Raw genomic sequence first — 14,336 nt, forward strand, 5'->3', positions numbered from 1 at the left:
GGTTGTCCCGACTCCCCTCCTTAAACAAGGGAACAACGATTGCTATGCTCCAGACTTCTGGCACTACTCCTGTCAATAATGATGACATAAAGATGGCAGCCAAAGACTCTGCAATCTCCTTGGCTTCCCAGAGAATCCGAGGGTAAATCCCATCTGGCCCAGGGACTTATCTGTTTTCAGATCTTCCAAAATTGCTAAAACCTCCTCTTTGTCAGCCTCAATCCCATCTAAACTTTGTAGCCTGTATCTCTGTATTCTCACTAACATTGCCCTTTTCCAATGTGAATACTGATGAAAAGTATTCATTAAGCACTTCCCCTATGTCCTCAGATTCCACACATAACTTTCCATCCTATCTTTAATTGGCCTTAATCTAAATCTATTATTCTTTTATTCCTGATGTACCTATAGAAGGCATAAGGGCTTTGCTTGATCCTATCTGCTTTTAAATGAGCTTTTAAAATTTCTTCAATCATTGGGTGACACTGACTAGGCCAGCATTTTTGTGCCTCCATAATTCCACTTGAGAAGGTGATAATGAACTCTCACCTTGAGCTGCTGCACAGTCTATTGGGAAGAGAGCTCCAGGATTTTGACACCACAACCATAAACGAACAGCAATATAGGTTTCAAGTCATGGTGCTACATTGCTTGGAGTGCAGAAGATGTTGTTGAGAACATCTGCTATCCTTAGCCTTCTCTGTGGCAGGAATAGAACTAACGAGAGCAATTGGGAACTTGTCACTTTTGGTGTGTCAATGATGAAAGCTATTTTTAAAACAAGCAAATACTATGGTGAAGGAATTGTTTGAATGACAGATGACAGTGAGTAGGGATAATAATCGGTGCTCTAATTGGCAGGACATAGTTAGTGGTATCCCACAGTAGTTATTTTAGAGCCTCAATTATTCCCCTTTTTATTAATCGTTGATTAATAAGGTAAAAACCACATGATTGTCCACATTTATGACACAATTTAAGCAATGTAGATGGAAACCTAAAAGTATGGACATAATTTAGTAAGCTAAATGGAATCCATTTGCTAAAGTTTTACTTATTTCAATCTGAGCAAGTGCAAGATCATCCACTTTAATCTGTAAACAATCAGTCGTGGTACTTTCCAATGGACAAAATGAATTGCAAATTACATTTGCTTAAAGATGCTTGGTAGCCTGGTACATATGTCAATCAAACATCATTAACAGCTGCAGAAACATTCAGCTTGTGAATATAATGCTCGTCATTAAATCCAGATAACTTTAATCCTGTAGGGGAGTGATTGATTTCTAGTTGGACCACATCTAGAATATGTCTGAGCACTACAGTAAGAAAATTCTATTGACTGTGGAGGAAGTACAGTGTAGATTTATCAGAATGGTTCTTGGAATCCAAGATCAAAATGATAGGGAGAGATTACATAATCAGGACATTGGAAAAAAAATCTCCTTGGTTCTCACGGCACTTTATTTTTCGGATCTCCAGAGTCCGAAGTATTTTGCTTTTATTACATAAACTCAGCACAAACAAATTTACAGCAGCATCTTCCAAATCTCCAGGTGAATGAAGCAGAAATGTATTCACCATCATCTTCAGGATGTTGCTGAAGGAAACTTTGGAAGATCTTGAGGAGAGGGTTTACATAAACTATAGTCTAGTGGGAGGTCTTTTCAGCCTCAAGGATCTTCAGGCTTACACAAAGACACAGGAAAAGCTCGTCAATGAACTTTGGTATGTTCTCTTAGCCACAGTCAGCCATATTTGCAATGTACAACAGCATCTTTTGGCAGAACAATATCATAAACATTGAAGTCCTGGAAACAGACAACATCAGCAGCATCTAGACCGTCCGGCTGCAAAGCTAACCCCAGATAGATGACAGTCACCTGACTAAGGTGTTGCATGGAGTGCTGACTGCTGGTAAACAGAACAGGAGGTCCCTATCCAAATGCTTCAAAGACTTGCTAAAGAAGTCCCCTCTGTGCCACATCAGCTGTCACCAGTGGGAAGCACAGGCCACAGGTCTTAATACTTGCAGATGCTATATCAAGTGTTACAGACATTTTGTAACTGAACAAAGAACTGGCATGAAAGACAAAAAAAGGTTAAGGATGGATCCCATTGTCCCCAGCAGCAATTATACTTACACTTGTACCCACGTTAAGAATCTGCCTGGCGAGGCACCAGTGGGCCCACAACTGATGAATGCTGCCTTCCTCTGACTTCCATCCACAGAGAAAGGCCAAGGGAGACTCGAACTGAAGTATTCTTCCCTGGGATTCAGTTTATATTTTTGTAATGTTAGAGAAATAGATTGAGTTGAAAAAGAGAAACTATGTCTATTGACTGGCAAATGTAGGGAAGGTATGAAAATTAATCAGATCTTTCAGAAATGAAATTAAGGAATGTTTCTCTGTAAAGGGTAGCAGAGGTTCAAGACCTTTTGCTCTCTACAACAACTGGTATTACATTAGTTAATTTTAAATTTGAGATTGATGGGGATTTGCTAGCCAACAGTATTAAGGGGATACTGGACAAAAGTAGATGGAGTTGGGCAGTCTTACTGAATGGCAAAACAGGCTTCTGAAGTATAAGTGACGAGGTTTTGCAGGCGCAGACCGTATTTTGGATGTCTGGCATTTGTGTGCAGAGTTTAGATTATATGAAAGCAATGTCGGCACTTAGAAGTTTCCCAAGTTCACAGTGTGAACTTGCTGCTCTGAAGACTAAAATATCGCATTCAGGAGAATACAATCAGTTTCAAGTGAACAGATGTGGAGAGACAATGCACAGGCAGTGCTGTTTCATGGCCAACTGTAAACTAATCTTTAATAAGCTTCAACTCCAGTTACTATTTTGGAGTGGGAAGCAAATTTTGGCACAGTGGTTAGCACTGCTGTCTCACAGTGCCTGAGACCCGGGTTCAATTCCCGACTCAGGCGACCGACTGTGTGGAGTTTGCACGTTCTCCCCGTGTCTGCATGGGTTTCCTCCGGGTGCTCCGGTTTCCTCCCACAGTCCAAAGATGTGCGGGTCAGGTGAATTGGCCATGCTAAATTGCCCATAGTGTTAGGTAAGGGGTAAATGTAGGGGTATGGGTGGGTTGCGCTTCGGTGGGTCAGCGTGGACTTGTTGGGCCAAAGGGCCTGTTTCCACACTGTAAGTAATCTAATCAAACATTTCAACTTATAATGGGATGAGCTTTAAGAGATTTGAGAAATCCAGGCTCTCAGTAGACATCTCTAATAATAACCAATATGGATTAGGTAAACGCAGCATATTAGTCCAAACTAAGCTGTGAAACAATTAACTCCAGAAACTCAATTCTGTGTTGATATTTGATAAAAGTTTCTTCATTCCCAAGATCTGTCATGCTTGACATCACCATCTAGATGGAGTTGTAAAGATAACTTTTATATCAGCTGTTGTGGGGTTCTAACCTAAGCTGTACCTGAGTTTATGGGGAGGGCCTTTGTTTCACTCAACCAGTCTTTTGCACATTATATGCTGCTAGATGTTTGGTTTTGCACTTGGTATACCTGAGTTCTGCATCACTGAGTAACCCCCACCGTACACATACACACGCAGCCTGAAATCTACCATGCCACCATGTGGTCTCTATTGGTGCAAATGTATTGAAGATGGAACAACTCTGTGACTAACACGTAGAGAACAGGATATTTGCATTGCTAGCAAATTGTTATCCAAATGCTAATCATAAAAGTCTTTCCAGTCTCTTGACAAAACTGATTATTTTTCAAAGATTAATTTTATGTAGCAAAATGATCCTAAGAACCTGCATCATTCCAATTAGGCAAATGCCTCCCATTATTTACTACCACTCAGCTCCTCCTGGGAATTACGACCCAATTAGCAGAGAGGGTTTGCTCAGGCAGCAGTGCTGTGGATGCATAGTTACTATGGTTTTGCATTAAACAATTATCTGAGCTTAAACTTGGTAAGCAGACAAAACCGCACCAAGGCCTGTTCTTTAAATGACATCAGATCCCATTGCTGATAGTTTATTTTGCACATGCAACACAGAAATCACTTCCTGGAGATGTCTTGCTTCTCCACACTGTGGCAATTCATTATGTGTGTAGTGGTTTGCTTCGGCAATGTTTGTTCCACTTCTGGATAGCATCGTGTATCTCTCTAATTACCAACTACAATTGATTTTAATTTTGAAAGCAAAATTGAATTGGTTCAATCTTTCGGTTAATATTACAGCACCAAGTGCACCTACCAACTGGAGGAGAGGAAAGCTGCTGGGACAAGGGGCTTTCGGACGTGTCTACCTCTGTTACGATGTAGACACAGGACGTGAACTTGCTGCAAAACAAGTTCAGTTTGACCCTGACAGCCTTGAGACTAGCAAGGTGAGTCCTGTGACCTCCAGTCCAGTTGTCTGATAGCAAAATGTATTAGTTAAACTGGTGCTGTATAACTCAGCTGGGTGTCGTACCTCAAAGCCTGTGGGCTTGATCTCCATCTGTGCCAACCTGGATGATTTCAATCCGGATACAATTAGGAGTGCTGGAATTGGCCATCTTTCCATTCTTGAAGTGGTGATGAGCAAATGAGGCAGAGCAACACTCCTGACTCCAGTCTGTCTAGAAACGTGTGTGTTTGATGGTTGCAGAAGAGATTGGGATTTGGGTCGTAACCCTAACCCTATCTCAACTCCCCATTCATCCAAGCAAGCCACCCATGGGCGAGAAAGGTCTCTGAGCTTTTAGCCCAGGCTCTAACCTCTCTCTCTGGAGAAACCTTTCTTATCTCCATGTCAACACTGCTGTCATAATAGTTGTTGCTGTGAATTTTCTCCCTTCCACTTCAGCTTCTACTGTGATGCTGTATTTGTAGTCTCACAGCCTTGCCTCAAGACTGGCCATATTATTTTCTGTTAATTATTTCTTCCCCATAATTTTGCCTCTGAATCTCCTCTTCCTCAAGTTTACAATATTCAGATTTTTGAACACTGTTGTCACTTAGCTACTGCCTGCTAATTTCTCTCTCTTTTTTAAGTTTGGACCTTGGTGCCTCTCTCCAGTTAGGTCAAGTATTCTGTGGGAGAAAGTTAATAAAGCACTGCGCATGCAAGTAAATAGCAATCGTCATTATTCAGCTGTGTGCTGGAGAGTTTGACATTAAGTTAGTCATGCCTTTGAGATGGAACATGTTGGCCATTTTCATTAACAATCCCACATCTGAAGTGTTCAGGCTTTGCAAAACAAGCACTTGATATAGGTGTACAGAAGGTTATGTTGACTGAACTAAGAAACGACAAATGAGTCACAGATGTTAAGTAATAAAAGTGATTTTTCTGCCTTTTTCTTGGACAAAGGTGACACTTGAAGTTAACATTTTAGTCCCATGAGAATTTAGTTTCTTTTTGTTATATGATTGTGATTTATGTGTCCCAGGATGGTTACTTTATCTCTCTGAGGGCTGTTTCCTTTTAAAACTGAGAAAACGTATTCGATACTTCCTGTGTCATGATAAAGACGGGCTGAGGAAAAGTACACAGTAAATAGGCAAAGCATTGGTGGACATTATAGCAATAAGAACTACTTATACAAATCTTTCATTTGATTGTGTTGGAGGATGATGTTTTGCCTTTCTTCTAAAGAGACTCATAGTGGAGTCAGAGTCTGTTAGCTCGCAAAAGCCCATCCCCAGGATAACAGGGTTATCAGCAGATTATTTGATGTAGAATTGCATCGCAGCCTTTTTGGTGATCATGAGTTGGAGGAGCTGATGTTGGACTGGGATGGACAAAATTAAAACTGACACAACACCAGGTTATAGTCCAACCAGTTTATGTGTACATACTAGCTTTCAAAGTGCTGATGCTTCTTCAGGTAGTTGTGGAGCAGGACCATAAGGCACAGAATTTATAGCAAAAGTTTAGTGTCATGCAGCTGAAATATATTAAACAAATTTAGATTAAGTCTTTCCTCTTTTAGAATGGTTTGCTAGTTTTGGTTGGTTATTATGTAAATCCCAGAACTCCTTTTAAGTCACATTCTCAAGATAACTTTAGGTTTTCTCACAAAATGTGTCGTCTCAGCTCAGACAGTGCATTAACGGTGTGAGGTTAAAGCTCAGCTCAGACAATGCATTAACGGTGTGAGGTTAAAGCTCAGCTCAGACAGTGCATTAACGGTGTGAGGTTAAAGCTCAGCTCAGACAGTGCATTAACGGTGTGAGGTTAAAGCTCAGCTCAGACAGTGCATTAACGGTGTGAGGTTAAAGCTCAGCTCAGACAGTGCATTAACGGTGTGAGGTTAAAACTCAGCTCAGACAATGCATCAATGGTGTGAGGTTAAAGCTCAGCTCAGGCACTGCATTAACGGTGTGAGGTTAAAGCTCAGCTCAGACAATGCATTAACGATGTGAGGTTAAAGCTCAGCTCAGACAGTGCATTAATGGTGTGAGGTTAAAGTCCAGCTCAGACAGTGCATTAACGGTGTGAGGTTAAAGCTCAGCTCAGACAGTGCATTAATGGTGTGAGGTTAAAGTCCAGCTCAGACAATGCATTAACGGTGTGAGGTTAAAGTCTGTCTGTGTCCCAATCTTGAGTCAGACAGGTTCTATTTCTAAAGTGGGATTTATGGAATCTTACATGGATTGACTATAGGTTATGCACTTTTTTGATTTTATTTTATTTTAGTTTTATTTTATTGAGTAAAATAACACAGGATGCTATATAGTGCTCCTGCTTTCCTGGAATCTTTGGAATCACCAGGACCCACTTTACACTAACGCAAAATCAAATCCCCCAATGTTGTCTTTCCAGAGTAAATATCAGACATGGTTGTGATGCGATCCCAAGTTCTAACAGTTTTAAGCTCCTGCAAAAATGGTTAGAGACATTGGACACTTAAATAGTTCATCTGTGCACCACCAAAACAAATTAAACAGAATGATTATCGATTTGCTCTCTTTCACACAATGTACGTTTTTCCTAATTCTCATTGCCATTGATGTTAATTAAAATGAAGTCAGGAGAGACGTATAATGAATGTATGAATCAATGTCATCGTGTTCCACTATTACCCACAATCAAAATGACCCTCAAGAAGTGAGAGTTTTGGCTGTAATTTTTCCCATACTCTCACTACGGTGTTTGTCCTTTCCTTAGTTGAGATCAGCTAACTCAGCACAGTGTGGGAGAGACATTTCAATGTTATTTTTGGATTGTTCTAGCACAGAGACTATTACAATTATTTTACACAATGATGGCCTATACAGATAAAAATAACAGAGGCAAACATGTTTATGTTGAAGTTTAACAATTTACCACAAGAGTACTAAAATGTAAATCTGATTTTTTTAAGAGCCTTCAATAACACTAAAAATGCTATTCGGTTTTCCCTGCAGTCTGGCATGACTCCAGACTACATTATTGAAATGAAATAATAATAAATGTAGTGTTGTTTGAGTGCTGACAGAATTGCATTTGAGCTCAATATTTGCTGTACACCATTTCTGCATGTTACTCGTCCCCTTCATCCTAAATTTAGAGGCAAAATGTTTTGTTTAAAACATGAAATTTCCAGTCCATTATGACGGTCCTAATGGATGTTTTTCCACTGTCTGTACGGATATGTTTCACACATCTGCAATCAATATACTTTATGAAAGTCAATTGCCAGCATAAGGAAAGAACTGGCATAGAGAATCACAGGCAACGTTGACAGGATTTCTGTTTTGATCTTGTTAGGAAGTAAGCGCGTTGGAGTGTGAGATTCAGTTACTGAAGAACCTACAGCACGAGCGAATAGTGCAATACTATGGCTGTCTCCGTGAGAAAGCAGAGAAAACTCTTTCCATTTTCATGGAGTATATGCCTGGGGTGAGTAGAGAAAAGCCAGGAAAACTTGGGTGATTATTTGAAATTGTGGCATACAACGTTTTCTGTAAAATGTACTCTTCATTCCAAGTTCTGTTGTTTGTGGGAGCATGAGGCACTTTCTGTTTCAGATGGCTTGTATTGGCAACCATTACTCCGAGGTTTATTACGGGACGAATTATTGCTTTTCTTACATGGGCTGGCAGAGCCAAGAGACCTGTTTTGATTTTAAGGCTGCACACTTGCGATTGTATTCCTGTCAAATGGAAAACACTATATAATTCAGGCTAAAGTATAAATTCAAGTTACTGAGAGGTATAAACCAAATAGATGAAGAATGAAACTCAAAACAGTAATACTATGTTCAATATCAGAAATTGCTGAAGAAATTCACGCAGCACACTGTGGAGAGAAAGCAGAATTACGTTTCAAGTGTGGTGACTCTTCAGCAGTACTGATAACGGTTAGGGAAAAATGGTGTTTCTACTGAAGCTGTTCTGGTCGGTGAAGTGGGAGTGGTGAGCGGCTAGGTGGAGATGAAGCACAGAGAGAGAGAGAGATGAAATGGGTAGGCAGACAATGGGATTATTGATAGTAAGCCAAAAGAGAAGGGCTGAGCAGGTGATGTGCTTAAAACAACACAGGTAATGTGATAATAGGACTTAGTGACAATGGGTTGCTTCTCACCTATCTGCTCCACCCTCCTCTCCAACCTATCACCATCACCTTCACCGCCACCTCCACCTACCTATTGCACTCTCAGGTACCATCACCCCAGCCCCATCCTCCCTCCCATTTATCTCTCCACCCCCGAGACTCCTAGCCTCATTCCTGATGAAGGGCTCCGGCCCCAAGCGTCAGTTTTCTTGCTCCTCAGATGCTGCCTGACCACCTGTGCTTTTGCCTCCCCAAAGTAGAGAAGACCACATGAGCAGACAATACAGTAGATGAAATTGAGTGAAGTGCAGGTGAATCATCGCTTCACCTGGAACGTTTGGGGCCTTGGACAGTGAGGAGGGAGGGAGGAAGGAACAGGGAGGTATTAACCTTCTGTGATTGCATGGGAAGGTGCCATGGCAGTGTGAGAGGTGTTGGGAATGGAGAAGGAGTGGACCAGGCTGGCCTGGAGGAAATATCCCGTGCAGAATGCTGACAAGGTGGGGGGAGGGGGTGAGTGAAGTGGAGTGGTGAAAGAATATGTGTCTTGTGTCTTCATAGAATCCCTACTGCCTACATACAGGCCCTTCGGCCCAAAGGGTAACCCACCCAGAACCATTCCCCTATCCTACATTTACCCCTGACTAATGCACCTAACCTACACATCCCTGAAAACTATGGCCAGTTCACCTAACCTGCACATCTTTGGACTGTGGGAGGAAACTGGAGCACCCAGAGGAAACCCACACAGACACGGGGAGAATATGCAAACTCCACACAGTTGCCCGAGGTTGGAAGGCAGCAGTGCTAACCACTGAGTCACTGTGCCACCCCGATTAAACTTTTTTTTCAAGGCTGAGGTGACAGAAATCGCAGTTTACAATCCTTTAGATGCAAAGACTAGGAGAACCAGGGGAATCTTCTATTGTTAGAAGGAAGAGGACAGATGAAGGCAAAAGTGTGGGAGGGGTGAGACAAGGCTGAGTCCAGTCAATCATGGGAGCAGAGAATCCTCGATTGAGGAAAAACCTCAATCTTTCTGAGCGTGCCCTCTGGAAGGTGACAGATATGACAGAAACTGAGAAACTGGGAAATGGGACTGAGTTTTTTTAACGGGAAGCCGGGTGTGAGGATACACAGTCCAGGCAACTGTGGGTGTCGGTGGGTTTGTACTGGATATTGATAACTGGAAATGGAAACACAGATATCGAGGAATGGAGGAGTCAGAGATGGACCAGATGAAGGTGAAGGTAGGGTGGAAATTGGAAGCAAAATTGTTAAGTGTTTCCAAACAATGAAAGGAGAAGTGCCAATGAGGTCATCAGTGTACCAGAAAAAGAGAGGAGAAGGTTTGTGGTGGTGGATGGGGATGGTTCAGGCCTTTTTTTCTAGAAAGAAGCAGACGGCTGTGAGGCCATCCTGTTTGGGGATGGATGTGTAATAGTGAAAAGGAAGTGGCTGGAGGCTGTTTGTAGGTTTTGGGAAGAAGTTATGGGCTGGGAGACACTGGTGGAGGAGATCTCCAGATGAGCTGAGGTTGGTGACGGTTGTGGAAACAGTAGCCTGGTGCTTGATGGTGATGTCAGGGTCCAGTGGGATAGAAAAGGTGTGTTCAAGAGCTGATACTCGGCCTCCGCAGTGTCGAGGTTACTTTGTCAGACAACAGTACAATCCTTGTCAATCGGCTTGATGACAAAGGGTTTGATCTGAGAGCTTCCACAATTTTTTGTTTTATTATACTATATGCAGTGCTTAATGAATGCCATAAAGCAGCATCTGAAACTTAAAGAAGTTTAGCATTCTCGATAATTTTCTTAGGTTTTTCCAATGAAGCTTGTAACGGTAGTAAAACATTGACACGCAGTTTGCATTGATTAATATAAAGAGCCAGGTGACAGAATAATTGACGAAGTGAATATTGACACTACTGTGGCTGCCTCTGAGGCGGAGGTAGGGTGGAAATTGTTTGTCCCTAAAGTGCAGTAAATTTGTTTGTACTTGTAATCTCTGCACTCACGACCAGAATTATGCAAGCAGAATCTCCAGACGAGACCAGGGTTATATTTCTGGCACAATCGAGATTGGCAATAATTTCATAATATAAGCTAAAAATCAGTCCGAGTCATTTACAGCAGTAGAATTGACAGGAAAGTCACACGTTCATGACAGTTCAGACTGGAAATAATCGTTTCATATTTTCAGCGCACACTTTAAGGCAATGTATTGATGAACAGATCAAAGAAGATGTTTTAAAATATGTTCTTAAGGAATCACAGCATTTCCCAGTTGGTTGGGAATTGATATGAATTACTTCTAAATCTCTATCAGTACCTCGTCAACTGTTGGTCCCAGCCGTAAACAGCAGCAAAATAGAGCATTTATCATGAAACATTCCAAGGTATTTCACAGGTGCTGTATCAAACATACTTTGACACCAAACTAAGGAGGGCCTGACACAGGCAAACAAAAACTTGGCCGACCCTGGGCATGGCCTTGGTGGCACGGTAGCTCAGTGGTGAGCACTGATGTCTCTCAGCACCAGGAACCCAGGGAAGGATTGCAAAGTTTAAATCTAAACGGTTAAAAACACAACAGTGTTTTTCGAGTAACTTTAAAATTGGAGATACTCGCAAGGCAAGTACTGTAGGAGCATGGATATGTTTGACAATTGCAGAGAGAGAAGCTGGTACAAAGCCGCAGAAGAATTTGAAAACCATGATGAGAATTTGCAAATCCACTGTGTCAGATTGGGAGGCAGTGTAGGTCAGCAAGCATCGGGGTGATTAATAGAACATGGAACAGTACAGCACAGAACAGGCCCTTCAGCCCATGATGTTGTACCGACCACTGATCCTCATGTGAGGTAAACCTAATGTACGAACTCTCAGATTTCTGTGTCCATACACATGTCCAGCAGTCTCTTAAATATCCCCAATGACCTCACTCCCACAACTGCTGCTGGCAACGCATTCCATGCTCTCTCAGCTCTCTGCATAAAGAACCCACCCCTGACATCCCCTCTATACTTTCTGCCAAACAAGTTCTGCCCTGGGAAAAAGTTTCTGGCTATGTTATAGCCACAACATCATAGCACCAGGGACTGATCCATGCTCTAAGCTCCTCACTTTTATTCCTGATACTCCTTGCATTAAAACAAACACACTTTAACCGATCCCTTGGTTCTTTCCCAGGAAATTCCTTCCCACTGGCTGTGCTACCTCTTGCTGTTGGTTCTTCTCCATCAACTCTCACCTCCGGTATGTAGCTCAGGTTCCCACCCCCCTGCCAAACTAGTTTAAACCCTCCTGAACAACTCAAGCAAACCTTCCACCCAGGACATTGGTCCCCTTCCAGTTCAGGCGCAATCCGTCCTTCTTGTACAGGTCCCACCTTCCCCAGAAGGCATCCCAATTATCTACATATCTGAAGCCCTCCCTCCTACACCAGCTGTGCAGCCACATGTTAAGCTGCGCCCGCTCCCTGTTCCTCGTCTCGCTATCTCGTGGCACCGGTAGTAAACCCGAGAACACTACTCTGTTCATCCTGCTCTGCAGCTTCCACCCTAACTCCCTGAAATCACTTTTTATATCCTCAATCCTTTTCCTGACTATATCATTAGTGCCAATATGTAACACGATTTCTGGCTGTTCGCCCTCCCCTTTCAGAATCTTATACACCTGATTGGAGACGTCCCGGACCCTGGCACCAGGGAAACCTTCTGGGAATCCCGATCCTGACCACAAAATCTCCAGTCAATTTTCCTAACAATCGAATCTCCTACCACTAGCGCTTTTCTAATCTGCTCCCTTCCCTTCTGGGCCCCAGTGTCAGGCTCAGTGCCAGAGGAACTGACCACTATGGCTTTCCTCTGGTAGGTCATTCCCCCCACAGTATCCAAAACGGTATACTTATTGCTGAGGGGAATGTCCACATGGGGATCTCTGCACTGTCTGACTGTCCCCTTTCCTCCCCCTGACTGTAACCCATCTATCCTTGTCCTGAGCCTTAGGAGTGACCAACTCCCGGTAACTCCTCTCAATTACCCCCTCAGCCTCCCGAATGATCCGTAGTTCATCCAGCTCCAGCTCCAATTCCCTAACACGGTTTTCAAGGAGCGGGAGTTGGGTGCACTTCCCACAGCTGTAGCCAGCGGAGACGTGTGCCATGTCTCCCACCTGCCACATTCTGCAGGAGGAGCAAGCAACTGCCCTAGCATCCATACCCCACTAATCTGAACACCCACACAATACTAAACAAGAAAGCTTAATTCAATTGCTATAAAATCAAGCAATAAACTTATATTCAATAAAGGAAGTTTAGAAATGAACCATACCTTATTAACTTGGTTAGAGGAGGAGGGCGGGTGGGAAACACTACACTTGTAGTGCCTTGGGTTTAGCTGCCTTGCTAATATATATGGTCACTTACTTTCCTTTCCGGATTAATAAACAGCTAATTCGGTTACTCAAGGAAAATATACTATCATAGGCCAATCAACCCATTTGGCAAAGTCATGGTTACAACACCACATTCCTGCACTATTTCCTTTTTGTTTACTTAGCACCCAAAACTCTGTCAACCTCTGTCTTGAATATACTCTGGCTCGCATCCAGAACTCTATAGGCTATGAAATTCTGAAGATTCACAGCCTCTTGTGTGAAGAAATTTCTACTTAACCCCAAGTGGAGTGCCCATTACGTTGAGATTGTGACCCCCATGCTATAGATCCCTGGACAGTGTTCTCAGCATTACCTTGCCAAACTCTTAACAATATTAAAAGTTGCAATTTGATCACATCTCATTCTTAGAGATTCAAGAGAATCTGGATCTAGTCTAGTCAGCCTGTCCTCAGGGCATTCTCCATCCCTTGTAATAAATCAAATGAACTTGTTGAACTTCTGCCAGGGCAAAGACACAGGTCAACTTTCAGGGATTTATGCACCTGGACACCGAGATATCTCTGTTCATCTATCCTGCCAAGAATTTTACCATTAGCCCAGTACTCTCCATTCCTGTTATTAATCCTGAAGTGAACTACCTCACACTTGTCTGCACTAAACTCCATTTGCCATCTCTCAGCTCTGCTCTGCATCTTATCTATGTCCCTCTATAACCCACAACATAGAACATTGCAGCGCAGTACAGGCCCTTCGGCCCTTGATGTTGCGCTGACCTGTCATACCAATCTGAAGCCCATCTAACCTATACTATTCCATGTACGTCCATATGCTTGTCCAATGACGACTTAAATGTACTTAAAGTTGGCAAATCTACCACCGTTGCAGGCAAAGCATTCCATACCCTTACTACTCTCTGAGTAAAGAAACTACCTCTGACATCTGTCCTATATCTATCACCCCTCACTTTGAAGCTATGTCCCCTCATGCTCGTCGTCACCATACTTGGAACAAGGCTCTCCCTGTCCACCCTATCTAACCCTCTGATTATCTTATATGTCTCTATTAAGTCACCTCTCAACCTTCTTCTCTCTAATGAGTCCCTCAGTCTTTCCTCTTAACACCTTCCCTCCATACCAGGCAACATCCTAGTCAGTCTCCTCTGCACCCTTTCTAAGGCTTCCACATCCTTCCTATAATGTGGTGACCAGAACTGCACACAATACTTCAGGTGCAGCCGCACCAGAGTTTGTACAGCTTCAGTGTAACCTCATGGTTCTGGAACTCAATCCCTCTATTAATAAAAGCTAAAACACTGTATGCCTTCTTAACAACCCTGTCAACCTGGGTGGAAACTTTCAAGGATCTGTGTACATGGACACCGAGATCTCTCAGGTAAAAGCAATGACTGCAGATGCTGGACGCCA

The 14,336-nt window shown here is 42.7% G+C and overlaps 1 protein-coding gene across 1 annotated transcript in view; it reads left to right on the forward strand.

Annotated features, from left to right (window-relative positions):
- The window catches only part of map3k3 (mitogen-activated protein kinase kinase kinase 3), a 154,376-nt gene that overhangs the window by 110,989 nt on the left and 29,051 nt on the right, over positions 1-14,336 (forward strand). Inside the window, exons 13-14 of the mRNA XM_060849071.1 lie at positions 4,228-4,376; positions 7,727-7,858. Of these exons, the coding sequence (XP_060705054.1) occupies positions 4,228-4,376; positions 7,727-7,858 (281 nt within the window). The remainder of the gene's footprint in view (positions 1-4,227; positions 4,377-7,726; positions 7,859-14,336) is intronic.

Source organism: Hemiscyllium ocellatum, chromosome 32 (assembly GCF_020745735.1).
Source record: "Hemiscyllium ocellatum isolate sHemOce1 chromosome 32, sHemOce1.pat.X.cur, whole genome shotgun sequence".
Lineage (NCBI taxonomy): Eukaryota > Metazoa > Chordata > Chondrichthyes > Orectolobiformes > Hemiscylliidae > Hemiscyllium > Hemiscyllium ocellatum.